Source organism: Heterocephalus glaber, unplaced genomic scaffold (assembly GCF_053883595.1).
Source record: "Heterocephalus glaber isolate CG9 unplaced genomic scaffold, H.glaber_assembly_v1.0 deba00000738, whole genome shotgun sequence".
Taxonomy (NCBI): Eukaryota; Metazoa; Chordata; class Mammalia; order Rodentia; family Bathyergidae; genus Heterocephalus; species Heterocephalus glaber.
In genome coordinates, this window is record NW_028258161.1 from 3,557,211 (window position 1) to 3,584,777 (window position 27,567).

A 27,567-nucleotide genomic window follows, 5' to 3' on the forward strand; every position below is an offset into this window, starting at 1 on the left:
CACTACACCCTCAGTCCTCGGGGTTTGCCTTCTTTTGTGGTTTTTGTTTGAGGCAGGGTCTTGCTATGTAGCCCAGACTGGGCTTGAACTCATGGCAACACTCCTGTCTCAGCCTTCTGAGTGCTGGGATCACAGGTGTGTGCCACCATTCCCGGCAAGTGTTCTACTTTTAAGATTTAAAAACAGGGACTGGGGATTTAGCTCAGTGGTTCCATGCCTGCCTGGCAATCAAAAGGTCCTGAGTTTGATCCCTGGTGAAAAAAACAACAACAACTAACGTGTAGAATTGGTGCTCATTAACACTCCTGTGGTCATTTGTTTATTATGTCATTACTCTCTGAACTGATTAAACAACAGATTATACCAGCGAAGCAATGCAGGCCTATAATCCTAGCACTTTGGGAGGCTGAGGCAGGAGGATTCCCAGTTCCAGCCTAGCCTGGGCAATTTAGTGAGAATTTGTCTCTTAATTAATTAATTAATTTAATTAAAAAGGGCTGGAAATGTGGCTCAGTGTGAAGGCCCTGGTTTCAGTCCCCCATATGGAGGGCGAGCAAACAAAACCGATGAAAAGCACTCAGACTCGGCTGGAGGTGACCATACCCTCTGACAGCACAGAAGCTAAGGGCACAGCAGGTGGGGGTTGCTGGAGACACACTGCAGGTGTGCGGGGTAGCAGGCTTCTGCCCTCATATCCCGGGAAAGCCGTTTTAGGACGGGCTGGAGCCCTGGACCCCTGTGATGTGGTCGAGCACTGTGAAGAGCACCAGGGAGGAAGGCAGTCCGTGGGGTTTGAACCCCAGCTCCCCACTGCAGCTGAGGCTCAGGAGTAGAGTGTGACCTCACCTTGCCTCAGAATCCACCCTGTGAAAAGGGCACCCACCACATAGAGCGGGCAGGGAGGTGAAATGAGTTAATATCTGCAGCATGACACAAAATGTGGGGAATATTTAAGTTTTAAAAAGCATAGTATAGTAAAAGACACATTGCCATGGATCGCCCCCGACATACTCTCCTGGCTTTGAGCACACTCATCCCATTGTTCTTGCCACTTTCTGAAGCAGTCCTGGAAGTCCTCTTTCGTGAGTGTCTTTGGTCCTGCTGTCCTGGCTGCCTCATTGCCCTGAACTGATTCAAAACGTTTCCCTTTTCATGGTTCTTCATGCTTTGGGGAAGAACTGGAAGTCACACGCTGCCAGATCCAGTGAAAAAGGTGGATGAGGACAAGGAGTCACGTTTTGACCAGCCTGCCTTTTGTTGGATGGCGCTGGGCAGGCAGCAGCAATCGCTGTGTTTTTTTTATAACCCATAAGGACACTCAGGAAGGAGGACTTGCAGAACTGGTCCAGAAAGTGGCAAGAATCACGGGGATAAGTGTGTACGAAGCAAGGGGAGGGTTTCAAGGAGGATTCATGGCAACGCGTCTTTCACTGGAATACGTTTTAAAAACTGAAACATGCCCCGTCAGCTTCTGTCACACCTCCTGTGTAAAGTGTGGAGAACCGTGCCTGGCACATATAAGTGCCAGGTGTATGTGCAGGTTATTACCCTAAGTAAAGACTGATATTTCCGGGTTAAATTTCTACTTGTCTATTCCTCCCATCCTGAACTACTGGCAGGGCCTGGCCCTGGGTCCTCTTTACCTTGTCGAACATGAAGACTTTGTTGATCTGGCCTCGGAAGGCCTGCAGGACTGAGGTGATGTGTTCACAGGCGTCCTGGATGGCCGAGCCTACCACTTCCACCTTGTTCTGGTCTTTAAACAGCAGGTTCACAAACACAATTGTCACCGGGCGAAGCTCAGACAAATAGCCGCGGAGCTGTCTGTCATCGATCTGCGGGGTTGGGAGCAGCTCACAGGGTGTCCCCCCCCCCCGCCCCCATACCCAACCCTAAAATCCTCAGTGGAGGAAAGGAGTTTTGGGGGGTTTTTTTTGCAGTTCTGGGGAATCGAACCCAGGGCCTTCACACTGAGTGACATACTCAGTCCTTTTTATTTTTTATTTCGAGACAGAGTCTGTTGCCCAGACTGAGTTGAAACTTTTGATCCTCCTGCCTCAGCCTCCCAGAGTGCTGAGATTACAGTGCAGGGCCCTACACCTGGCAAAAGGACAGTCCTGAGACCCTTTGGAGAAGCTGAGGTTATCAGAACGTGTGAGGCGCAAGGCGGCAGAGGCAGCTGGCCTGAAATCGAGCAGAGGGAAATAAATGAGCGCACTACCCAAATCTTTCCCAGGGAGGACTTTATGCATTTGCTGAGTTTGGGCCAACGCCCACTGCACGACCCCAAGGACAAGCTCCCTCCTGCCAAGATGAGCCACCACCAGAAGAGGGAGCCCTGCTGTTCCTTCTGCCTCTCCTATTTTCAGTTTTGGGGGTAAGACTAGCAGGCTGTGTAGTTCAACTTTATACTGCATTTAGCCACCACGCCCAGATATTCAGGATTTTTCACGCTCAAGGAAGTCACTCCCTGTGAGTCAAAATAAAGGTGTCCTCTTTCGGGAAGGAAGGAAGGAAGGAAGGAAGGAAGGAAGGAAGGAAGGAAGAAAGGAAGGAAGGACGGACAGACAGAAGGAAGAAGGAAGGAAGGAAGGAAAGTAGGTTATTTCTAGCTGGGCATAGTGATACACGCCTGTAATCCCAGCACTTGAGAGTCTGGGGCAGGGGGATCCCTGTGAATTCAAGGCCAGCCGGGGCTACACTGTGAGTTCAAGGCCACCCTAAACTACATAACAAGACTTTGTTTCAAAAAAGAAGCAAATTGCCCGGTATGGTAGCACACACCTGTAATCCCAGCACTCAGGAGGCTGAGGCAGGAGGATCTCCCCAAGTTCGAGGCTGCCTGGGCTACATAGCAAGACCTTGTCTCAAAACACCAAACAAAGAAAATCTCTATCACACGTTCTCTCTCTCTCTCTCTTTTTCTTTTTCAATGTAAGAGAATAAAAGGGAAAACTTCAGGGAGCTCAAGGTAGTTGAAGGTGCTCTGTTTACTTAGGTTGTTGAATCTAAAAACTTTAAGATCTAATGCAAGTGACCCTAACGCAAGTGCACTTGGCATCTGTACCGCATGGGTGGAACAGCTCCACCTGCCCAGCACCCTAGGGCAGCGGAGTCCTAATGTATGCTATTGTCACAGTGTAACTGAATAACACGCCCTGTAACTCTGCTTTGGTTTTTTGTTAAAAGTCCTGGAGCTCAAACCCAGAGCGTCACATGCTAGGCAAGTACAGTGCTCTACCACTGAGCTAATCCCCGGGCCCCACTTTGAGGGTTTTGTTCATTTGCTTGTTTGTTTGAGACAGGGTCCTTCGATGTATCCCATGCTGGCCTTGAACTTTCAATCCTCCTGCCTCAGCGTTCCCAGCACTGGGCTGATGGGCAGGTACCATCACACCAAGCCACCACATTCTTTAACTCTTTTCTCTTTTTTTTGGTACCAGGGATTGAACTCAGGACCTTGTGCTGCAAGGCAGGCGCTGTGCCACTGAGCTAAATTCCTGGCTCGTTAACTCTTAATCATATCCAGACTTGAGCGATAAACTTTGAAGTCACCTGCACATAACATCTTTTTTTATTTCAAAGGAACATTTTACTGGCTGCTTTTTTAAAAATCCTCTTTCCAGCTAGGACCTCTGGCCCCACACAGCCCCCAAGCTCTCTCGGGAAGGTACCTGCTTCAGGATGCTCTCCATCACATACTTCTGCAGCGACTCCTCCAGCTCCGTGTTGGACTCCAGCAGGCAGGACAGCCTCAGCGCTGGGGGGCAGAGGAGGGGCCTCAGGGAGGAGCCACCCCCAGGGCCTGCCAACCCCTGGCCAAAGGGAGCGGGCAATCCGAGGAGGAGCTACTGGATCCAGCTGGCCCCGAATCCAGCTACAGTGTGGCTCAGTACCCCTGGTCTGATTGTCATTGTGTTGTGGGATATGAGATTTTCACTGGGGCTTGATGTGAAACTACCGACAACAGGGGTGGGAATGGATGTCTGGGGGTGACGACAGAGAAGGAGGGAGGACAGCGTAGGCAGAGCAGCAGGAGTACGATGCGGGGAACCGGCCTCTGATCTCAGACTGGGGATTGTCCAGTGAAGATCACTAGAGGCCATTGCTTTGGCCTAGGCTCCTACACAGGGCCCCCACCACCAGGGGTTAACAGTCAAAATGGAGTCACTAAGGCCAAAGAAAAATGAAGAATATAGTGTCCAGAAAAAAATAAAAGAGAAAGAGAGAGAATAATCCAAGGGCAGCCACCTAGGATGAGGCAGGAGGAGAGGTGATCTGCTCTGGCAACTTAGGGCAGCCATGGCCTAAGTCGCAGCAGTGGGGAGAGGGCAGAGCTAGATGTCAGGGCACAAGACCAGCTCAGCAAAGAGGTGTGTGCTGTTGTCCCCGCTACTCTGGAGCTGAGGCAGGAGGATTGCTTGAGCCCAAGAGCCAAGGACAGTCTAAGTGACAGAACAAGACTCTATCACTGGAAGATTAAAAATAAATAAAAATAAAAGACCCAAGAGTAGGTGAACACAATCATACCCCAATGCACAAGTAATCAGTGTTTATTGTGGGAATAAATCAACAAGGGGTTACCAGGACGCGGACAAATGAACACATGTATCAATGTGTGTGCATGGGTGAGGAATTCAGAAGCTTTCTTTTCTCTTTCATCGAGGGAGAGATTTAGGAATGTTCGGAGGATGACGGAGGGAGAGGGCACGAGGAGGGAAGCACCTAGGTCTCCTCCGCAAGCCCGTGAGGACTAGGAGGTGAGAGGTATCAGCTGCTCAGAATGGGGTGTAAGTTACCATCAAAATACACTGAAAGTGTTTACATTTAAAAAGTGTTACATGAAAAGACACATTGCCATTAACCATCCTCAAAAATGCTCCCCTTCGCTTCCAACACACTCATCCCATCATTCTTGCCACTTTCCGAAGCAGTTCTGGAAGTCCTCTTTCCAGAGTGTCTTTACAAGGTATGATCAAAAACACAGCGAATGCTCCTGCCACCCAGCAGAAAGGCAACAGAAAGGCAGGCTCATAAAAACATGACGGGGTGTCCTCATCCACCTAACCATGCAACTTCTGGCTCTTCCCCAAAGTCAAAATGACCATGAAAGATAAGCATTTTGAATCAATTCAGGACATTGGGGCGGCCAAGACAGTGCAACAAAAGACATTTACGAAGGAGGACTTCTGGAACTGCTTCAGAAAGTGTCAAGAACAATGAGATAAGGGTGTTCCGAGTGAGGGGAGTGTTTTAAGGAGGATTCGAGGGAATGTTCTTTTACCGTAACACATTAAAAAATTTTAAAAACATTCAGTGAACTTTGCAATCACAGCTCCTACACTGGGCACCAAGAGAGGGAAAGGACTTCATTATGAAGAGTACTTACTTTTGAGCTGACTAGAAGGATAATAGTTCATGAAGGCCATACACTTTTTGAAAAATTCATCAAAGTTAAAAGTGGAAGGTAGTTTTAAGAACTTAACCTGAATAAAATAAACAAAGTTTGTAGTCATTCTGATTATTATCTGGTCCTTTGAGTATGCTCTCTCTGCAGAAAGTGAGGGTGTAAGGGTACACGTTTTTGAATGTCGAGGACATGGTAACAGTGATTGGCAGACTTAAACACTACAGATCTTCAATTTGTAAAACTTGAATTTTTTTTTTTTGAGACAGGATCTCACTATGTAGCTCAGGCTGGCCTTGAGCTGGCAGTGGTCCTCCTGCCTCAGCCTCCCGAGGGCTGGTATTACAGGCGTGCACCACCACACCCGGCTCCCCAGCCCTTATTTATTTATTTACTTTTCAGCACCCCTGCCTTTTTTTGGGAACCAGGGCTCGAACTCGGGACCTTATGCTTGTGAGGCAGGCAGCGGAACCACTGAGCTAAATCCCCGGCCCTCAGCCCTTTTTATTTTAAGCCAAGTCTAAGTTATTAAATTGCCCAGGCTGAGTTGCAGCTTGGGGTCCTCCTGCCTCAGCCTCCCAGAGTGCTGGGATTACAGGCTTCTACAACCTTAACCAGCTTTGTCTTCTCTGCCAACCGTTCCCCTTCCAAGCAGCGCCACCCTCCTCTCCCTGCACAAGCTCACAGCACAGCTCGGCCCTCGCTGGCCTCCAGGGCTCAGCCTCTGCCTGGGTTGGGGGTCCCCCAGACAGTGAGGGCCCCGCATGCTCCCCAGCCCGGAGGCCCAGGCCTGGGGATCGCGCCCTGCCGCAGCCCGCAGGACCCCCGCAGGGCCCCACCGACCTTCACCACTCTCTGGTCCGGAATCCTCTCGATTTCGACCATGTTCCGGTCACACAGCTGCCAGCAGTTGGGGGACAGGATGACGTCATTCATCTGCGCCAGGTTCTGTGCCAGCCGCACGTCGTCCACCGCCTGGCCGGTCACCAGGAAGTGGTTGCGTCTCTCGTCCCCGAAGACCACCAAGGTGATGTGGCCAGCGGACAACCCTGGCGGGGTGAGGCACGCACAGGTTGGCGCGGGACTCCTGGGTTACGGCCCAGCAGCACCGGCCTGGGAAAGATCAGGAGCTTGCTATGAAACTCAGAGTAAAATCTCTCCTCTAAACTAATGTAGGAGCTGGGCGTGGCGGTGCACGGCTGTAAGCCCAGAGCTCTGGAAAGCCAAGGCAGGAGGGTCACTGTGAGTTCGAGGCCAGCCTGGGCTCCATAGTGTGTTCAAGGTCGGGCTGAACTGCATAGCAAGACCCTGTCTCCGACAGAACAAAACAAAACAAAACAAAACAAACCCCACTTTAAAGCAGGAATCAGAGAAAGCCTCTTCCAGGTTCCTGGCTTCTAAAGTCCCAAATGCCCATCTCTCTCTCCAAGGGCTAGAAAGTTCAGCCAATAGTTTCTGCCATTCTGTAACACCTTTTTTGTGACAAAGTTACTTTTACTTTGTTTTCAGTTTGTTGATACTAAAGAGTAACAGAGGGCCAGGAATTTAGCTCAATGGTTTCACTGCCTACTGTGCAAGCGCAAGGACCCGAGTTCAATCCCCGGTACCAAAAAAAGAAAAGAGCAACAGAAAACTTATTTGTTTATTTTGCAATGCTTGGAAATGAACCTAGGACTTTTGTACTGGGCCACATCCCCACTCCCACACCTTCATTTTTGTATTTTTGTTGTTGTTGTTGTTTTGAGACAGGGTCTTCTATGTATTTCTGGCTGGTTTTGAGCTGGCAATGATCTTCTTGCCTCAGCCTCCCAAGTGCTGGGGTAACAGGCAGGCGCCACTACGCCAGGCAGAAAATAACTTCAAATTCCTGTTGGGGGAGATTTTCATTTTATCAGAGATTGAGATTTCACCTGGAAAAGACGCCCTAGCTTCTGAGTCCAGGAAACAACCTGATGCTGAGGGAAAAGAGGCCACATGTCTGTCCCACAATGCTTTGGCTGATTGATTTCCCATTGGGAGACAGAGGTTTTGGTTCCTGAGCAACAGGAGACAGATGTGAAAAATGACACATACACAAAATATGTTCATAAAGGTACTGTGACAGGAGGTTTGAGCCCAGCTTGGGCAACTTAGCAATTTAGTGAGAAGCCCAAGAGTTTGATCCCCGTACTGATAATAAAAAAAGGGTACATCAGTCTCTCTAGGTGTTAACTGTGGCCCTAGTGATTGAACCAGGGTATTCAAACTGAACTACATCCCCAGCCCTTTTTATTTAAAATTCTTTTTTAGGGCCGGGGATCTAGCTCAGTGGTTCCACCGCCTGCCTTGCAAGTGCAAGGTCCTGAGTTCAATCCCCAGTACCAAAAAAAAATTTTTTTTATTAGTACATGGTTGCAGAACATAATCACACCTTTTTTTTTTGGTACCGGAGATTGAACTTGGGTCCTTGTGCTTGCATAGCAAGCGGCCAAACCACTGAGCTAAATCCTCGGCACACAGCCCTTTTTAAAAAAGAATTAAAATTTTTTTTTGACACAGGGCCTTGCTAAATCACTGAGTTGCCCAGGCTGGGCTCAAATTTATATTCCTCTTGCCTCAGCCGCCCAGATTACAGGAATGTGTGGGAAATTTTGAATAAAAGCACAGTGAAACATAGGTTGCCGTTAGTTGCACGATCTCTGGTGCTTGCATTGGCTCTGACACTTCAGCCTTCTAAGGCTTACAAAATTAGGTTAGGGGAAGCTGCTGCCCCAGCTCCCGTAGCTCTGGCCCGCGCTAGAGCACTCTGCCTCTCAGAACCTCACTGTTCAGTGGGAAGGGCAGGAGCACTCTGCCTGGGACTGGATGTGTGTGCATGGTGCCATGTGGGGCCTGTGCACCCGAGGCCCTGCGGGAAGCTGGAGCTGTGCCATGAGCTCATGTTAAGTTTTTCTTTCTTTTCTTTCTTCCTTTTTTTGGTTTGTTTGGTACCAGGGATCCAACTCAGGACCTTGTGCTTGTGAGGCAGGCGGCAGCACCACTGGGCTACATCCCCGGCCCTTTTTGGTTTGTTTTTTCAGACAGGGGGTCTCTATGTAGTTCAGGCTGGACTTAAACTCACCGTGTAGCCCAGGCTGCCCTCAGACTCATGGCAATCCTCCTGCCTCAGCCTCCCAAGTGCTGGGATTACAGGTGTGCGCCACCACACCTGGCTTTCTCTCTCTCTCTCCCCACTCCTGCTCCTCCTTCCTTGCTGCCTTCCTCCCTCCCTTCCTTTTTCCCTACCTCTTTCCCTCTCTCCCTTCCTTGGTTCCTCCCTCCACTCCTTCCTTCAAAGTGCTGGGGATCAAGCCCAGGAGCACCCTTCCACTGAGCCTCATCTGCAGCCCTTTTTACTTTGTACTTGAGACAGGGTCTAAGTTGTCCAGGTGGGACTGGGATCTGCGACTCCCCTCCCTCAGTGCTGGACACCAGGCATGTGCCACTGTGCCCAGCCTGCTCACTTTTCCGTGAGTGCATGTCACTCTTCTGGAGTGGGGACAGACCAGGCTCGTGTCACTGCTGAGCCTGGTAAGGCTCACTGCTGCTTCCCTACCCTGCCCAGCAGCTAAGACTAAGGACGGCAGCCACCGGCTAACAAAGGCCTTTTGTCCAGTGGCTCCTGGGTGCCGAGCACTCCATGAGCTCTTGTCCTTCCCGTGATGGTAGTAGGGAGTAGGGAGTACGTAGATCTCAGAGCAACCTGCTCCTCCTGACCAGCGTGCTCGGAAGCTGCCATGCGCGGCCTGGGCACCCTGATTCTGAGGCTAAGGTGGCCCACACCCCACAGTGGCCGTCCCTCCCAGCGCTCACCTATCTTCACTCGGATGTCCAGGCCTTCTTCCTCCATCTCCTTGTTGTCAAACAGGCCGTGTATCTCCAGGCTGCATTTAACGACCACGGTGATGATGTTTTTCAGTTGCTTCCGTTCCACCTTCCACAGGGCTAGCAGTGCGTCACCTTGGATGGACACACATCCGGGGCGCACTCCGTGTGAGTCTGAATAGACCCTCTGCTCCCCAACACTGTCCTCAGCCCGTCTTCTGCCCTTCCTACCCCACTTGTGTCCATCAGTGTACCTGCAAATTTCAGGATGTCTCCTCCAAAAAGCAACACTTCTGAGGGGGAGAAAAGAAGTTAAATCAAGCTATAATTCCTTTTATTTTTTGGCAATACTGGGGATTGAGCCCAGGGCCTTTGAACTGAGCTCCATCCCAGTCCTTTTTGAACTTATTTTGAAACAGGGTCTTGCTAAGTCACTAAGTTGCCCAGGTTGGGGTTGCACTTGAAAGCCTCCTGCCTCAGCCTCCCAGAATGCTGGGATTACAGATGTTCGCCACCATGCCCAGCTGACTCTGATTTCTGAAAGGTAGCCAAAGAATTCACTCATTAGTGACTAGAAACAGGGTCAGGAGGACAGCAGTTCAGAACATAGACTTCCATTGAAGATGTCTCCTCGTTAAGCCCACATGATCTGCTTCCTCAGCTGCCCACGGAGCTCGCTGGGCTCCATTGCTGCAGGTGGGAAGAGGGAGAGAGGCAGTGGGGCTTTCAGTGCGGACCAGGACAGCTGCCCTCCTCTGGAGACCGGGGATGCTGTCCTCAGGTGGGGCTCCCCGAGAATGGGAGCCGGGAAGTGGGACATCAGAGTCACAGTCAACTTGGGTGTTATTTCCCGTCTTGGGCTTTCCAGTTAGACTCTCTACGGCCATTTGTTCTCTTACTTATGCACCATCACAAACTCACTGAGTGCCTACCATGCTGAGATAAGAAAAAGAATTCAATGCCATTTCTGCTTTTCAGGAGCATCAGATTTTGTCTAGCGGGGAACATTAAGGTATTATTAGGGAACTTAAAACCTGGTAAGGCAGTGGGCCTACAGGTTACCACAACATGAATTCCTTTCTTCATGAATGGTGCAGACTACCAGTGCAGACAAGATGGCAGACAGAGGCGAAAAGGGAGCGGACTTCACTCAGCTGTGAGGGCTTCAGGACCCACCATCAGGAGACGAAGGGGTGAGAAGTCGATTCTAAACTACTCCTTTCTAGTCCAACAACAATCCCTTCATGACTATGTTTGAGTATACAGAAGCCAGGTTTAAAAAATATACGAATATATTAAGTGTGACTAAATGTATTGGTCCTCTAGTTCTTTTTAGAAAAAAGCATTTCAGCTGGGCACAGTGACACATGCCTGGAATCCCACACTTTGGGAGACTGAATCAGGAGGACTGCAAGTTCAAGTCCTACCTGGGCAATGCAATGAGACTCTGTTTCAAAAAATAAAAGAGGGCTGGAGATGCAGGTCATGGGAAGGCCCTGGGTTCAATCCCCAGTACTGCAAAATAAATACATAAATAAATGAAGAATGTCAGCCTTTATATGAATGCAAAGCATCTTTTCCCTCTAGGGTCTGTACTGTGAGGCTGATCCTATCCCTTCAGCTGTCCCATGGGAGGTCTCAGAACATAGTGTTTTGGCGCAGATTTAGCTCAGTGGTTCTGCCACCTGTCTTGCAAGCGCAAGGACCCACGTTCGATCCCCAGTACCAAAAAAAGAACACAGTGGTTTTAGCCACGTTTCCTGGGGAAAACAGGAGTGCTGAGGAGCTGTACTCAGTTGTGAACAACAGGCACAGGAGGCACTGGACTGGCACAGAAGCCAGGGCACACTCACTCTCCACGATGGCGCTTATGTAGTGGTTCAGGATGTCCACCAGCTGCTCGGCCCCTCGGTCCATGTACATGGCGGTGCTGAACTTCTCCATCATGGCAGTGAAACCTAAACAAACAGCTGATTTCGGCTGCTTGGAGGAACCAAGCAGAGCTGCAAGAGGGGCACGCTGGCAGTCTCTCTCTCGCCCTCTCTCTGTCTCTTTCTCTCCTCCCTCCCTTCCTCTCTTCCTTCCTTCTTTCCTTCTCTCTTTTCTCTCTCTCTCTCTCTCTCTCTCTCTCTTTCTTTCTTTCTTTCTTTATCTTTCTTTCCCAGTACTGGGGCTTGAACCCGGGTCTTCACACAGAAGTACATCCCCAGCTCCTTTTTTTTTTTTTTTTGAGACAAAGTCTCACTAAGTCACTAACTTGCACAGGGTGGTCTTCAACGTGTGACCCTCCCACCCCAGCCTTCCAAAGTGCTGGTGTTACTGTCATGCACCATTGTGCCTGGCTGATCTTTACATTTTAATAGTAAACTTGGCAGCTCTTTGGAAGAGTTTGAAATCTATGTGTTTTCATTACCATGGGACATAAATTCTATTCCCAGTTAAAGGTACTGCAGTCATCACTATGGAAGTAGAGCATCTAGAGGGAAGAAATCTGGAGCCTTTCCCCGACCTCTAATATAACAAATGCTGAGAAAGGAGGCTGTGTCTGACACCTGACCAGTCACAGATGACTGTGAGGAAACTCTGGGCCAGGCATGCTGATGCACTTTGGGAGACTGAGAGGCACGAGGCACATGCCTGGGCAAGACCCTGTCTCAAAATGAAAAAATAAAAAGAGCTGGGAACACTATCACAGCGGTAGAGCATCCTCGTGCTGCTCAGTCTCCAGCCACACGCGTGTGGACACACACACACACACACACACACAGGGTCCAGGGAGACCTCTTCCTGAGGTCAGGATTTTGTTTTTGCAGGTGGTGGAACTCCGATGTGAGCCTGTGACCCACACCAACCCCACACATCCTTTTGGCACTTGCCTGAAATATCAACGAACATCAGGACTCCATCAAAATAATCCATGGAGGGCCGCTCCGGAGAGAAATTTCCATAGACAATGAGGTCTGGTAAATGAGCCGCTATTCTGACAATGGCGTTGTCCTGTGATTTTTGCTGAGTGTTCATATTCAAGGCAAATTTCTAGAAACTCTTGGCGACAGGAAGCAGTGCCCCAGTAGGTCTTCTAGAAAGAGAAGTTGGGAATGGAGGATAATTGGCATATTTGTTCACTCAGTTTCCTATTTGTATTTTCTCCATTGTTCCTGTGCCAAGCTGTGGATTGCTCATGTAGGTGACTGGTGGTGACATTGCCAGGGTTGCTGAGTCACACTTCAAAAGGACATCTCTCCCCTTTTTTTTTGCACTACTGGGATTGAGCCTCAGGCCTTCAAACTGAGCTACATCCCTTTCCCTTTAAAAAAATTGTTTAAATAGTGTCTCACTAAGTCTCTAAACTGCCCAGGGTGAGCTTAAACTTGTGATCCTCCTGTCTCATCCTCCAAGTACTGGGGTTACAAGCATGCAGCACCTTGCCTGGCAAGACTGCTCTTCTATACAGAGGGAAACCCCTCACACACTGGACCTCCAACCCCCAACACTGTTACAGAAATGAGCCACATCATCAGGAGCATGTACGTAATGGGGCCACACATTTTTATGAAGGGGTTGGGCCTTCACTGCACACCTGGGGTAGGTGGCCGTGCTGTTTAAATCTCTAGTGTCAACTTGAATGGATGAAGAGCTGGCAAGAGGGGCACTTGGGAGCGACCAGCCAGCGGACGGTGAGGACCTCAGGGATGTGGGGTGGGGCTCCCTCCTACCCACACCCCGCCACCCAGTGACCAGCTTAGGGCGCCTGCAGCACCCCCACACACACACACACCTCTGGCCTCCTGGCTGTGCCGGTACCTGATTCCACACTACAGAGGCACAGGGGGTCATAAAGGCCATTGTCCTGAGCTCCAGAAGATAGAGCAGAAGTGAGCAACAGAAAGAGGGCCTCTCTCAGGATCCTTGATGAAAATTGAAGCCCACTGGAAAAGTGAAGAGAATCTCTGCAATGAAGGCACCCCAGACCACTGTACCTGGTAAGTTGGAGGGATCACCACCTCCCATCGGAACCTGGACTATCTTCAGGGGAAGGGCAGCTGGAACCAGCAATAGAACCTTGCAGACCTGAACCCTGGAGGAGGACAGGAGCTCAACTTGGGACGTGCAGCTAGAAATCTGCCTGAATCTCATGGGTCTGCTACTGGCTTGCTGAGACTCATTGACTTATATCTGCACACTGCTGCCCACATTGTCTATTGTGACAACAGAGACATACCCTGAAGGAGGCCCTTCATTTTTATTTGTTATTTTCAAAATTATCTTTTTTGCTCTTATTTTTAATTTTTCTACTCTTTTCAAATTTTTCTTTCTTCTTCTTTTTTTCTTTCTCTCTCTCACTCTCTCATGGTCCCACATGTTCTTCATCTCCCTTTTGTTCCTGTTCTGGTCCTAATTCAGATTTCTTCTTTATTTTTCTTTCCTTCTCTTTTTCTTTCTCTCAATTGTCATTAGTTTTAAAGCAAAGTAAATACAGTTTCTAGCCTCCCTATTGCTGTTAGTTTGTTCTGTTCTCATCTTTGTTCTTTCATTCTGTCTTTTCCTTTAGTATCCAACAGTTTCTTAGAGTTTGCATGATCTTCCTGTGTCCTCTGGCCTCACTGCCAACCTTCCCCTATCCTTCTACCTATCTATCCCTCCCTCCCCAACTCCTTCTAACTCCCTATCCCAAAGGGTAAAGTTGCTATATTGAAGAATCTATTCATTATAAACATATGTTAGGCTGGTCCTCAATTTAGATTTCATTCACACAGTTAAAGGTGATAGATTTTTTTTTAGATATGCATATAAAGGTATATGCATATATGTATACACAAATATATTTAAATGGAGGTCCACACACTGTGCTAGAATACAAACAAATCAAAGGTCACATATAAAAAGGCTATAACATATAACACAGGCCTAGAACCAGCTCTTGGGTGGGAGCTGGGGAAAGGAGGGGGTATGAGGAGTGTCATTTGGAGACTATGTACACAATTTGTGATGGGCAGGGAAGGAACGCATCAGTGTAAATTCACTCCACAATACTGGCCCACAGGAGAGTGATGCATGTCAAGTACAAAAATAGAACCCTACCTTTTCTACAAACCAAGCTTGGTAGGCACCCAGGATGACTGTGGGTTTGTCTTGATGGGGGGCGCTACACCAGGCTGCTGGTAAACCTTTCAACTCTAGGAACTCACCTGTTAACTCCCTTCTCTCTCTTTTAAGCTCTTGGGCCTTTTCCTACCCAACACCAGAGCCTGAGGCCTACCCAGAGAACCCATCCTCACAGGGCTAAATGCATGGCTTCCTGACAAACAAGGTTTTATAGTATCTGTTTCTCTCTCTGACCCCAAGGTATATGAAGACTTACTTCTGTAAATGTTTGGCACCTAAGAAATATGATGACTGTGGAATAATGCCACAAGTACACAGGGAGACCCAGTAACAAGACATGCAAGAAGTGGGCAAGGGGCAATGAGTTTCCCTAGCATCTCAAAACCAAACTTCGGCTTCCCATGCATTTATAGGGGTGGGAGAAAGGATGTGCAGAACTGACAACTTCACTGGCTCCTCACAGCAAATACATTCAAAATTGAAGGTGCCTTGAGCATTTCACAATAACCTAATTACAAGTCTGGTCACTCCTCTGGGGGAGCTTGGTGCGGTGACAGTTGCAAAGGCCAAGTCCCACATGAATCTGTGGCACCACAGTCCTTCTGAAGAAGCTCAGCAGAGTAATTTTCTTTTGAGTAGATGTACAGCACATCCAGGGGAAGGCCATGTGAAAGGATATTCTCCAGCCCAGTCAAAAGATTCAATCTGTTATCTCAGTCCCCTCTGAGTTTTTCCTGCTGGGCACCCTCACTATTCAGAATTAGCCAAGCAGCATTAGAGTCAGTCATCAATGGTGGGCAACCAGATGGCCATGTTGGAACATGCACTGGCAAATGTCATGTACTTGGGGTTGAACTGCAAACAGGTAATGGGGCCTGTGTGTTTGCCATCCAATACAGCTACTTTTATACCGCTCTCACCATTCCAAACATGGATCTTGCCATCTTCTGAACCAATCATAATAAACTGAGAGTCTGGAGTAAATGAAGCCTCTAGTGTGACAGTTTTGCTGTTGGCATAACCCCCAAATGTGTGCATCACCACTCCCTTGAATGCATCAATGAGATGGATGAAGCTGCCATTGGTGGAGATGAGTATGAGCTTGCCATCGTTGCTGAACTTAAGTCCTGTCCATTCACAAGTTCGATCATACTGCATCTTAAAGGTTGCAAATAGCCCCTTGTCAAAAGAACGAAGGTCATAAAGCTTGACCATTTCAGAGTTGACACCAGCAGCAAAAATTAACCCTTCTGGATCAAAAGGACAAACTGGCTTGCCCTGTAGATGCATAAGACCCTGGCAGTTAGGAGACCGGAGATCCCAAAGTCAAATGGTCTTATCAAGGGACCCAGAAATGAAAGTGTCATCCTCAGGTGACATGGATAAGGCCACCACCCTTTTGTTACGTCCAGGAAAGTATCTGATATATTTGTTGTCATGCAAGGACAGGTAGCGAATTGTATCATCTATTTTGTTAGAGCTATAAACAACTGTGTTTGCCGCATGAGTGTATCTGATGAGGTCCACACCATATTTCTTACTGTACAGGGTTCTCTTTGGTTTGCCCTCCTGACAGTCATAGAGCACGATGGAGTCGTCGTCGCTGCTCGAGATGACCGTCTCGCCGTTGGGACTAAAGTCAAAGCAGTTAATCTTGTCTGAGTTCTCACGGACATGGAAGCTCCGCAGCACACTGTCGGTCAGCTTCATGGCGGCCTTAAAGGTGATAGATTAATAACTACCACAAATTGTCATTTTCTAAGCTGTGCTTGATGCTATGGTGTTGTTGATTGTATCACTTGGGCTAAGGTGTTGTGATTGATCTAATCAGTTGTCCTTCCTGGTATAATGAAAATGAGACAGCCTCAGAGTCATTAGAGACTCAAAACCTAAAGACCAGCTATATCTGGAAGACACCTCTGAGAAGCAATCATTCCATAAGGGTTCTAAATACAAACAACAAAGATGCTTACAATAAGCAATTTCAAAGTTATCAACATAGGAATTAAACCAAGGACAGTACCAAAAACAAAAATGAGAAGACAGTTAAGCAAGGCACAAACCCAGACTTCCACCCCACCAAAAGCAAATTCTGGGGGAAACGAGGTGGAAAAGTCTGATAATCAACCACCTGGACACCCTGAACTGATAGCACAGGATGTAACAAAGCAGATGCATGAGGCTCTAGAAAATCTCAAAACAGAAATAATCTCCCAGATAACTATGGACATGGTGAGCAGAGTGAAAGACATGATTAGAAGCTCTAAGAGCAGAAATAGATAAGAAAATAGATGAGATCAGAAACATGCTGGAAGCCATGAATGCCCAGCATGAGAAAGAAATGGAAACCGTGATCACCCAACATAGGAAAGAAATGGAATCCATAAAAAAAGATTCAAACAGATATCCAGGAGATTAAAAACTCCATTGAAAATATTCACAGCAGACTGAGCATATGGGAAGATAGAATATCAGATATAGAAGACAGGATTGCGGTTAGTGACCATGAAAACAGATTTCTTAAAAATAGTAAGGGACCACGAGAAATCAATCCAGCAGCTGCTAGATGATGCAAAGAAGAATAACATAAGACTGATAGGAGTCCACAAAAAAGCAGGAAAAAGTACAACTGACTTAAAACAACTGTTCACAGAAGTAATAGTGGAAAACTTCCCAGACAGAGGTAGAGAATTGGACATACAGGTAAGTGAGGCATATAGAACTCGAACTAGCCACGATCAAAAAAATTCTACACCTAGACATATAATGGTCAAGATCCCAGAAACCCAACAGAAGAACAAAATCCTACAAGCAGTTAGAGAAAAGAAACAAATCACCTACAAGGGAAAGCCCATCAGAATCACAGCAGACTTATCAACACAAACCCTCAAGTCAAGGAGAGCCTGGAGTGAAGTATTTCAAGCCCTAAAAGAAAATAACTTCCAACCTCGACTGTTGTATCCTGCAAAATTATCTTTCAAAATTGATGGGGAAATTAGGTACTTCCATGACTAAGAACACCTGAGAAATTTCATGAACACCAAACCAGCACTCCAAACAATTCTAAACAATATCCTAGCAAAAGACAATGAAGGCCACCACTCCAGGAGGCCCAACAGAGCGAAGCCACCCAGAAAGGCAAGAAACTAAAGGTAAAGGGGGAAAAATAAAAGAGCCAACAACAGTAAAACATCATGACAAGGATAAGTCAATATTTATCAGTTATAACCATCAGTGTTAATGGCCTCAATTCACCAATCAAAAGAAATAGACTGGCAGAATGGATTAAGAAGCAAAATCCAGGGCCGGGGATTTAGCTCAGTGGTTCCACTGACTGGCTCGCAAGCATAAGGATCCGAGTTCGATCCCTGGTACCCCCCCAAAAAAGAAGCAAAATCCAACAATATACTCTATACAAGAAACACACCTAACTTAAAAAGAAATTCACAGACTGAAAGTAAAAGGATGGAAAAGAGTTCTCCACACCACAGGAACCCAGAAGAAAGCAGGGGTAGCAATCTTATTTGCAGACAAAGTAGATTTCAAACCAGAGCTAATTAAGAGAGACAAAGATGGTCACCACATCCTTGCAAATGGAACAATCCAAGAGTAACAGATGACAATCATAAATACATGTGCACCAAATATGAATGCCCCTAACTATATAAAACAAATATTAATGGACATAGGGCTGGGGATTTAGCTCAGTGGTTCCGTGGCCTGCCTTGAAAGCCCAAGGACCCAACTTCAATCCCTGGTACTGGAAAAAAAGACAAAGGCTGAACAAATATTAATGGACATGAAAAACCAAATAAGCACTAATACAGTTGTAGTGGAGGACCTCAATACCCCACTGTCACAAATAGATCATCTAGACAAAAAAATCAACAATGAAATTCTAGAACTGAACCAAGCTATTGAACAAATGGACTTAACAGATGTTTACAGAGTGTTCCACCCCACAAAATCAGAATATACATTCGTTTCGGCTGCACATGAGTCATTCTCCAAAATAGACCACATGCTAGCTCATAGGACATGTTTAAGTAAATGTAAAAGAATGAAGTTACTCCCTGTATATTATCAGACCATAGTGCAATAAAATTGGATATCAATAGTATAAGAAACTATAAAACCCCCACAAACACATGGAAATTGAATAACACTCTCCTGAACAACCAATGGGTCACAGAGGAAATTAAAGAAAAAATTAGACAGTATCTACAAGTAAATGATAATGCCAATACAACATACAGGAATCTATGGGACACAATGAAAGCAGTTCTATACGGGAAATTCATAGTAGTGAATGCCCATATTAGGAAAACAGAGAGCTCAAATAAACAACCTAATGCTGAACCTCAAGTTCCTAGAAAAAGAAGAGCATGACAAACCTAAAGCTCATACAAGACAGGAAATTATAAAGATCAGAGCAGAAATCAGTGCAATGGAGACTAAGAGAATGATACAAAAAAATCAATGAATCCAAGAGTTGGTTTTTCAGAAGAATAAATAAAATTGATAAACCTTTAGCTAACCTTATCAAAAAAGGAAAGAAAAGGCTCAAATCCATGCAATTAAGAATGAAAAAAGGTGAAGTCACAACAGATCCAGCAGAAATCCAGAGAATCATCAATATCTACTTTGAGAACCTGTACTCTAATAAAATGGAAAATACAGAAATGGACAGATTCCTAGATACATATGAATTGCCAAAGTAAAATGAAGAAGATATAAAAATTCTAAACACCTGAATTACAATGAGTGAAATTGAAAAACGTAATAAAAAATTTACAAACAAAGAAAAGCCCAGGTCCTGATGGCTTCACTGCTGAATTCTACAAGCCATTACACTTTACACTCATCAAAGAAATTGAAAGGGAAGCAAGGCTTCCAAATTCATTCCTGGAAGCAAGTGTTACTTTGATTCCAAAACCAGGGAAAGACCCAACCAAAAAAGAGAACTACAGGCCAATCTCCCTAATGAACATAGATGGAAAAATCCTCAGCAATACACTGGCAAACAGAATACGGAGGGTCATCAAGAAGATCATACATCCTGACCAAGTCAGATTTATCCCAGGGATGCAAGGATGGTTCAACATACATAAATCAATAAATGTAATACAGGGGCAGGGATTTAGCTCAGTGGTTCCACTGCCTGCCTTCCACGCAAGGATCCGAGTTCAATCTCGAGTACCAAAAAAAAAAAAAGTAATACACTATATTAACAGAGCCAAGGGCCAGGGATTTAGCTTAGTGGTTTCGCCACCTGCCTGACAAGCTCAAGGACCCAAGTTCGATCCCCGGTACCAAAAAAAACAAAAACCAAACAAACAAACAAAAAAAAGCCGAGGACAAAAACCATGTGATCATCTCAATAGATGCAGAAAAAGCATTCAACAAAATCCAATACCCTGTCATGATAAAAACCCTACAGAAAATTGGACTAGCGGGTCTTTATCTCAACCTGATTAAGGCTATTAAAAACCAACAACCAACATCATACTAAACGGTCAAAAACTGAAAACTTTCATGCTAAAATCAGGAAAAAGACAAGGATGCCCACTATCACCACTCTGGTTCAAGATAGTTCTGGAAACATTATCCACAGCAATTAGAAAAGAGAAAGAAATAAAAAGAATAAAGATAGGAAAGAAGGAAGTTAAAGTGTCATTATTTGCTGATGATATGATACTTTACATAGAAGACCCAAATATTCCACCAAAAGACTTCTAGACTTAGTTGACAGATTCAGTGGAGTAGCTGGATACAGGTCAATACTCAAAAAACAATAGCCTTCTTATACACAAATAACAGACTCACTGAGAGAGAAGTTAGGGAAACAATTCCTTTTACAACAGTATCCAAAAAACTGAAGTGTCGGGCTGGGGATTTAGCTCAGTGGTTGTGCTGCTTGCCTCGAAAGTGCAAGGTCCTGAGTTCAATCCCCAGTGTGAGACTGAGGACACCCTGGGCAACTTAGCAAGGTCATGGAAGGCAGGGTGGAGGGAGAGAGGGAGGGAGAGAGAGGGAGGGAGGGAGAGAGAAGGAGAGAGAGGGAGGGAGAAGGAGAGAGAGGGAGGGAGAGGGAGAGAGAGAGAGGGAGGGGGAGGGAGAGAGAAGGAGGGAGGGAGAGAGAGAGGGGGAGGGGGGAGGGGGAGGGGGGAGGGGGGGAAAGACAGAGGGGGGAGGGAGAGAGAGGGAGGTAGAGAGGGAGAGGGAGGGAGGGAGGGGGGAGAGACAGAGAGGGAGGGGGGAGGGAGAGGGAGGGAGGAGGGCGGAGGGAGAGGGAGAAGGAGAGAGAGGGAGGGAGGGAGGGAGGGAGGGAGGGGGGAGAGACAGGGAGGGGGGAGGAAGAGAACGAGAGGAAGAGAGAGGGAGGGAGAGAGAGGGAGAGAGGGGGAGAGAGGGGGAGGGAGAGAGGGAGGGAGAGAGGGAGGGAGAGAGGGAGGGAGAGACGGAGGGAGAGAGGGAGGGAGAGACGGAGGGAGAGAGGGAGGGAGAGAGGGAGGGAGAGACGGAGGGAGAGAGGGAGGGAGACAGGGAGAAAGGGAGGGGGAGGGAGGGAGGGAGAGGGAGAGAGGGAGAGAGGGGGAGAGAGGGGGAGGGAGAGAGGGAGGGAGAGAGGGAGGGAGAGAGGGAGGGAGAGACGGAGGGAGAGAGGGAGGGAGACAGGGAGAAAGGGAGGGGGAGGGAGGGAGAGGGAGAGAGAGGAAGAGAGAGAGGGAGAGGGAGGGAGGGGGAGGGAGAGAGGCAGAGAGAGAGAGGGAGAGAGAGGGAGAGAGAGGGAGGGGGAGAAAGACAGGGGGATGGGGAGAGAGAGAGGGAGGAGGGGGAGGGAGAGAGAGAGAAAGGGAGGGGGAGGGAGGGGGAGGGAGGGGGAGGGAGGGGGAGGGAGGGGGAGGGAGGGGGAGGGGGGAGAGGGAGGGAGAGGGAGGGAGAGGGAGGGAGAGGGAGGGAGAGGGAGGGAGAGAGAGAGAGAGAGAGAGAGAGAGAGAGAGAGAGAGAGAGAGAGAGAGAGAGAGAGAGAACAAAGGAGAAAGAGAAAAAAGTAGCAATAAAACACCCAGTTATTTATTTTTTTTCTGTTACCTGGGATCGGACTCTGGGCCTTGCACTTGCGAGGCAGGCCAGGTGCCACTGGGCTAAATGCCCAGCCCACCTAGTTATTTCAAATAAGTTCAAGTAGCCAGCCCTAAAGACCTTATATCCACAAATATAAACACTGATAAATGTAATGTTAGTAACCTCAAATAATAAGAACTGCACTAGGAAACTGATGATGGGCTTATTCTCTTCTGAATTTCTTTTCTCTTTTTCTTTTTGTGTGTGGGGGGGCAGGTTCTTGCTGTGTAGCCCAGTCTATCCTTGATCTCACTGATCTTGCTATGTGGACCAGCCTGGACTCGAACTCACAATCTTCCTGCCTCAGCCTCTCAAGTGCTGGGGCCACAAGCGTGCACCATTATGCCAAGCTGTTTCCTTCCTTTTTAAAGGTGGTCTAAACATAGAGCTGTTCATCAGTGCATGCGTCAGTGTAGGGGTGGTTGGCGTAGGGAAAAGTCCACTGTGGCAATCACATGGGGAAATGATATTCATAAAGAAGGCGGAGCTCCTCAGGACGCGGATTGCTCTCCTTGGCCGAGGATAGGTCTCGCCTGTGCTGACACTGATCCGGAGGAGGGAATAGGACCCTGAGGTCACATTAGTCACGCCTTCCTTCAGGGTTTGGCGAGCACATCTGTCTTCCCCGAATGCTCGGCACCGACTAATGGACCCCGTATGTTATGCCACACAGCAATGTCTGTGCTTCTGAATTTTACAAGATGAGGCCACACGGGGATTCCAGAAAACACGGACAGGCAGGTATGTGTCACTCAGGCTCACCGAGGTCTTGCTTCCTTAGCAAGTCCAAAATCTCAATGGCTTGGAACAATAAAGCCTCGTTTCTTGTTCATTCTTTTACTTATACTGCACATCCGTTGCAGGTGGGCTGGGGTACTCTCGTTATTCTCTGGGGTTCTCTGTTCCCTGCAGCACTGAGGCAGGGACACTGGGGTGGACACAAGGCAGAGGAAAGAGGCTGCAACAGAGTGAGTTATTCTCCTCCGGGAAGCGACATACTTCACTTCAGCGCTGACCCATGACCCAGGTTCAGGAACACACCTCACTTCAGGAGAGGGGAGACGGGCAGTCCCGCCATCAACAGGCGAATGGCTAAAGAAAATGTCACACACACACGCACACACACACACTCATGCGCAAGTGTGTGCACACACCGGAATGTTATTCAGCCTTGGAAAAGAAAGGGAGGCTGTTATTTGTGACAACATGAATGGAACTAGAGGACATTATGTTAAGCGAAACAAGCCAGGTACAGAAAGAGAAACACGAGATGATCTCACTCACACGTGGAATCTGAACACACTGCACGCACAGAGGCAGAGAGAGGGTAGGTGGCTGCCAACGGCTGAGGCGGAGTGGGGATGTTGGATGACGAATACATTCTGAAGATCTAATGTATGACATGGTGAGTAGATAATTATGTATTGTATACTTTAAAATTGCTAAATACTTGGGCCAGGGATTTAGCTCAGTGGCACTGCATCTGCCTCACAAGCGCAAGGTCCTGAGTTTGATCCTGGTATCAAAAAAAAGAAAAAAATTGCTAAATAATGTTCTCACCACAAAAGAATGGTAAGTTTATAAGGTGATGGATCTATTAATTTACTTGATTTAATCATTGCACAGTATATACATATATCAAAATATCATGTTCTACACCATGAATATGTGCAATTTTGTCAGTTTTACCTCAATAAAGCTTGGGGGGAAAGAAATTTTAAAAAATAATTGGAGGGAGAACTAATATATTGAATGACAGAACTAGGATTTTATTTCCAGTGCTGGGGATTGAACCCAGGGCCTTTCCACTGAGGTACAACCCCAGCCCTTTTTATTTATTTATTTATTTTTGGTACAGGGGATCGAACTCAGGTCCTTGCTCTTGCGCAGCAGGCAGTGAAACCACTGAGCTAAATCCCCAACGCCCTGGCCCTTTTTAATTTTTTGAGACAGGGTCTCATTAAGTTGCTACTGGGCTCAAACTGGTGATGTACTGGTGCACGACTACAGCTGGCTCAGAACCAGGATCTGAAAGTACCTTTTATTTTGTGCAGGGGCTTACACACACTAAGCATATGCTCTACTACTAAGCTACAACTCCAGCCTTAAAATACCTTAATCAAAGGAAATAAAAATAAAAATTCAAAACAATAAATCCACAGTGCTGTATTTAGCGTTTTTAACAAAATCAAACGTATAAGCATATGGTGTGAAAAAAACCCTTTTATTGAAGCAAAACAGAAAACAGAAAAATGCAGACATCCTAAGAGGATAGCTTGAGTTATTACCAAGTGAGCAAGCTCTAATCAAGAAAGGGGGAGGGCCGGGGATTTAGCTCAGTGGTTCCCCTGCCTACCTCACAAGCACAAGGTCCCAAGTTCAATCCCCGGAACCAAAAAAAAAAGGGGGGGGGTGGGCAAGCACGGTGCCCCGGAAGTTCTTCCCATGTATTTCCTGGTCACTCGTCCTCTCTTCTCCCAGAGGGTAACCTCTTCCCTGATCTCTCTGATGCCATATATCACCTTCACCAGTTTTTAAGTCTTATAAAGTGGAATCATACTATATCTTTTTTTCCTGAAATGTTTGTGACACTCATGCATGTGATTGTGTGCGTATTGGTAATTATTGTTTTCAATGCTGTTTGTTTTCTATCACCACATTGTACTGCCAAGTATTTATACATTTCTACTATTCACCTATGAGTTTTCCAGTTTTGGCTCCTAGGAATACCGTGTATACATTTCTTTGGTGGTCTCTATTTTTTTTTCCTCCAGTCTTTTATTTTTTGGTACTGGGGATCGAACTCTGGTCCTTGCGCTTGCACAGCAGGCGGTGAAACCACTGAGCTAAATCCCCGGCCGTCTCCAGTCTTTTTTATGTTTGTTTTGGTGTGACAGTTAAATCCAGGGCGTCCTGCACGCGAAGCATGTGCTTTACCACTGAGCTACAACCCCAGCCTAAGCCTTAATCAACCTTGTCAAACAGCTTTCCAAAGTTGCTATGAGGCTATCGTGGTTTTCCTCAGCATATCCCGCCCTGCATCCCCGAGTCTCTTTTAATCTTGCCTTTTCCTCTTACTCAGCCCAAGCTCACTCTGCAGAGCCAGATTCTCCCTCAAGCTTCACTTTTACTTTTTCAAATAAACTTTGCAAAAACCAAACAACTACAACAACAACAAAACAAACAAAAACAAAGCTGCTGCAAGACCGAGGTATGAGAGTTTGTTGCTATTTTGTTGCTATTTTGTTTGGGTAGGCAGGTGCCGCAATTTGTGGCTTTGTGCTTCCCTGGTGGTACCAATGAGATTAGGCACCTTTTCATAGGTTTATTTTATTTTTATTTATTTTTTATTTTTTGGTGGTGCTGAGGATTGAACCCAGGATCTCCACAGTAAGCTACATCCCCAGTTGTTTTTATTTTGATCTTTCAATCCTCCTGCCTCAGCCTCCCAGAGGGTTTACAGGTGTGCACTCCATGTCCAGCTGTTTATTGGCCACTTTGGTGGAATACAATCCTAAGGTGCATAGTGTTCAAATTTGATCCAGAAGATTAGATCTGGCCTGCTTACTTTATCTGAAGTACATTGACCATGGAATGTGAAGAATAATGGGAGAGAGTGGAAATGTGAAGTCAGGAGATGGAGACATATGGGTTAACATAGTAGTCATCATCTTCAAATAGTTGGGCCAAGGCCAGGGATTTTAGCTCAGTGGTTCCAGCCCCTGCTTCGCAAGCACAAGTTCCTGAGTTCGATCCCCGGTACCAAAAAACAAAACAAAACATAAGAAAGAAGCCAAATATTGGGCCAAATTTAAAGTAGTGGAGTTATCATAACTTTCTATGATAGCCCATGTTGTGTTTCCCAGATGCAGTGTGTGCGTTTATCTTCGCTCTCACCCTCTTTTTCTATTTGCTCAGTCCAAGCTCACTCTGCAGGACAGTTTCTCTCCCACTCTTCATTTTTGCTTTCTTGAATAAACTTTGCCACTGCTTCTTGCTCGTTTCATTCAGTTCTTTGTTTGAGGTGAGAAGAATTTGGAATGTAACTCCAGAAGGAGAGGGGAGTAAACCAGAACTTGGTAATGTTTAGTTGGCGAGCCACTTTTTAGAAACAAACTACCTGATAACAGCCTTGAAATGAAATGCATTATCTCACCTGAACCAATTAGTACCCTCAGCCCCCTTGTGGGGTGCTAGAGGAAAACAACAACAACTAAATCTTGGCGAAGAGGTTCCTATTGGTGATTATAAAAAGAGACACAACACAGCAGGCACTTTTTCTACCTGGGTCTGCAGTTTCCAGTTTTGCTCTAAATGACCAGCTCCTGCCACTTCGGATTCTCATGGATTACATTTTTATGACATGTTCCTGGACTTTCCTCCTCCCTGCAGTTTTTTCCTTTGTAAAGATGAATGAAGAGCCCATAACTTTTCCTACACTAAACAAGAACTCTGCGGCGAAGCCCACCAGAAAAAAAGATATTAAAAATAAATGTAGTTCAAATGAATTGCCAGTCATCACAAAGGAGGCAAAACACCACAAACATAAAAAGCACAAAACCACAGCAGACAATATCACCAGCAAAAGAGATTCCTCACATCTGCCATGGAGGCTCATTTCTAGTGTACTTCATGTCAAGTTCCTTCTTCTGATGGCTGGAACCATTGTGGCTGTTTTGACTGCAAACTCATCTCCCAAAACAACATTTCCTACAATCCAGCAAGAAGGACCTCACTGTCAGCCTTGTCCCAAGGACTGGGTCTGGTTCAGATGCAGTTGTTATTACTTCTTTAAGGAGAAGCTAACTTGGAGCAAGAGTCAACATACCTGCTCATCTCTAAACACCAGTCTTGTGAAAATAAACAGAGAGGAAATGAAATCTTTCTTCTGGGCTGGAATTTACTATAAGAAAATTAAAAGTCAATGGTACTGGGAAAATAATTCAGTTCTACCCTGGGATACTGCCAAAGATCCAACCCTGGACTTCATACATTTGAGGCCTGAACTGCAACAAGCCTGTTTATCTTACAGATCCAAAGAACTATATATAGCTGAACACTGTGGAATTCCTCAGAACTACATTTGTAAGAATCATTTTATTTCTCCTATGAAATCATGAGAAAATAAAATACAATTTTTGTCACCCTAAAAAAACATTGATAAAGTAGTGCGAAGTGGGAGACACAGGTCCCCAAGCAAAGTCTAACGTGGGTCCCTATGGTTAACAAAAGAACTGCTCGCTCCATAACCTAGAGATTTGCTTTGGGTACACATGAATGAAGTCCACGGGAGAAGTGCAGAGGGAAAAGTGTAACTTTTCTTCAGTGGAATGCTCACGTTTATTAATGAACAAGTGGCCTTCCACAGGATACCTGCTAATTTATTTATTTGTTTGTTTGTTTTGAGACAGGGTTTTGCTATGTAGACCAGGCTGGCCTCGAGCTCACTGCAGTCCTCCTGCTTCTGCCTCCCTGAGAGCTGGGATTACAGATGTGTACCCCGTCCCTGGCTAGGATGCTTTTTATAGGCATGGATGTTCTGAAAAGGCTTCCACAGATGTGCTGAGCAGGTGAGGACTGAGAAGGCTGAGCAGACCAAACAGCTCTGCTCTCTCCTGCCTGTCAGCTCAGTAGCTCAACTTTGTTTTTATTGGCCACCACTTGTAAGACTGCTAGGTTGAGCAAATAAAAGTAAAGGGTGCCCAGTTACATCTAAGTTTTTTTTTTTTTTTTTTTTTTTTTTAGGCAGGGTCTCACTAAGTCACTAAACTGACCAGGCTGGGGCTCAAACTTGCAATCCTCCTGACTCAGCCTCCAGAGTGCTTGGGATCACAGGCATGTGCCACCATGCCCAGCTTACATCTGAATTTCAAATAAACAATAATCCATATATTCTAAACATTGCATTATATTTAGGAACCTTTTATAAAAGCCTCCAATCTTGGCAATACCATACCCTCCTCACATGCACTGTACAGACCATTTCTACTTAAATTTTAATTACATTAATTAATTGATTGATTGTTTTTGAGACAGGGTCTCACTGTAGTCAGCCTGGCCGTGAACTCACTCTCCTTGAAATC

At 46.5% G+C, this 27,567-nt stretch overlaps 1 protein-coding gene and 2 pseudogenes across 4 annotated transcripts in view; 1 reads left to right on the forward strand and 2 right to left on the reverse strand.

Annotated features, from left to right (window-relative positions):
* The window catches only part of Adcy10 (adenylate cyclase 10), a 74,213-nt gene that overhangs the window by 40,398 nt on the left and 6,248 nt on the right, over window positions 1-27,567 (reverse strand). Inside the window, exons 2-9 of one of the 4 annotated variants that reach the window (XM_087206853.1) lie at window positions 12,127-12,329; window positions 11,104-11,208; window positions 9,505-9,543; window positions 9,239-9,385; window positions 6,251-6,456; window positions 5,390-5,486; window positions 3,675-3,760; window positions 1,644-1,835 (exon numbers count right to left, since the gene is read on the reverse strand). In XM_087206853.1, the coding sequence (XP_087062979.1) occupies window positions 1,644-1,835; window positions 3,675-3,760; window positions 5,390-5,486; window positions 6,251-6,456; window positions 9,239-9,385; window positions 9,505-9,543; window positions 11,104-11,208; window positions 12,127-12,271 (1,017 nt within the window). In that variant the 5' untranslated portion in view covers window positions 12,272-12,329. Of the gene's footprint in view, window positions 1-1,643; window positions 1,836-3,674; window positions 3,761-5,389; window positions 5,487-6,250; window positions 6,582-9,238; window positions 9,386-9,504; window positions 9,544-11,103; window positions 11,209-12,126; window positions 12,330-27,567 lie in introns of those variants that run through there. The other 3 variants (XM_087206848.1, XM_087206847.1, XM_087206849.1) reach the window with 3 other exon arrangements.
* LOC101725243 (WD repeat-containing protein 82 pseudogene) lies at window positions 14,747-16,367 on the reverse strand (annotated as a pseudogene).
* On the forward strand, window positions 23,663-26,624 carry LOC101715335 (killer cell lectin-like receptor subfamily E member 1 pseudogene; annotated as a pseudogene).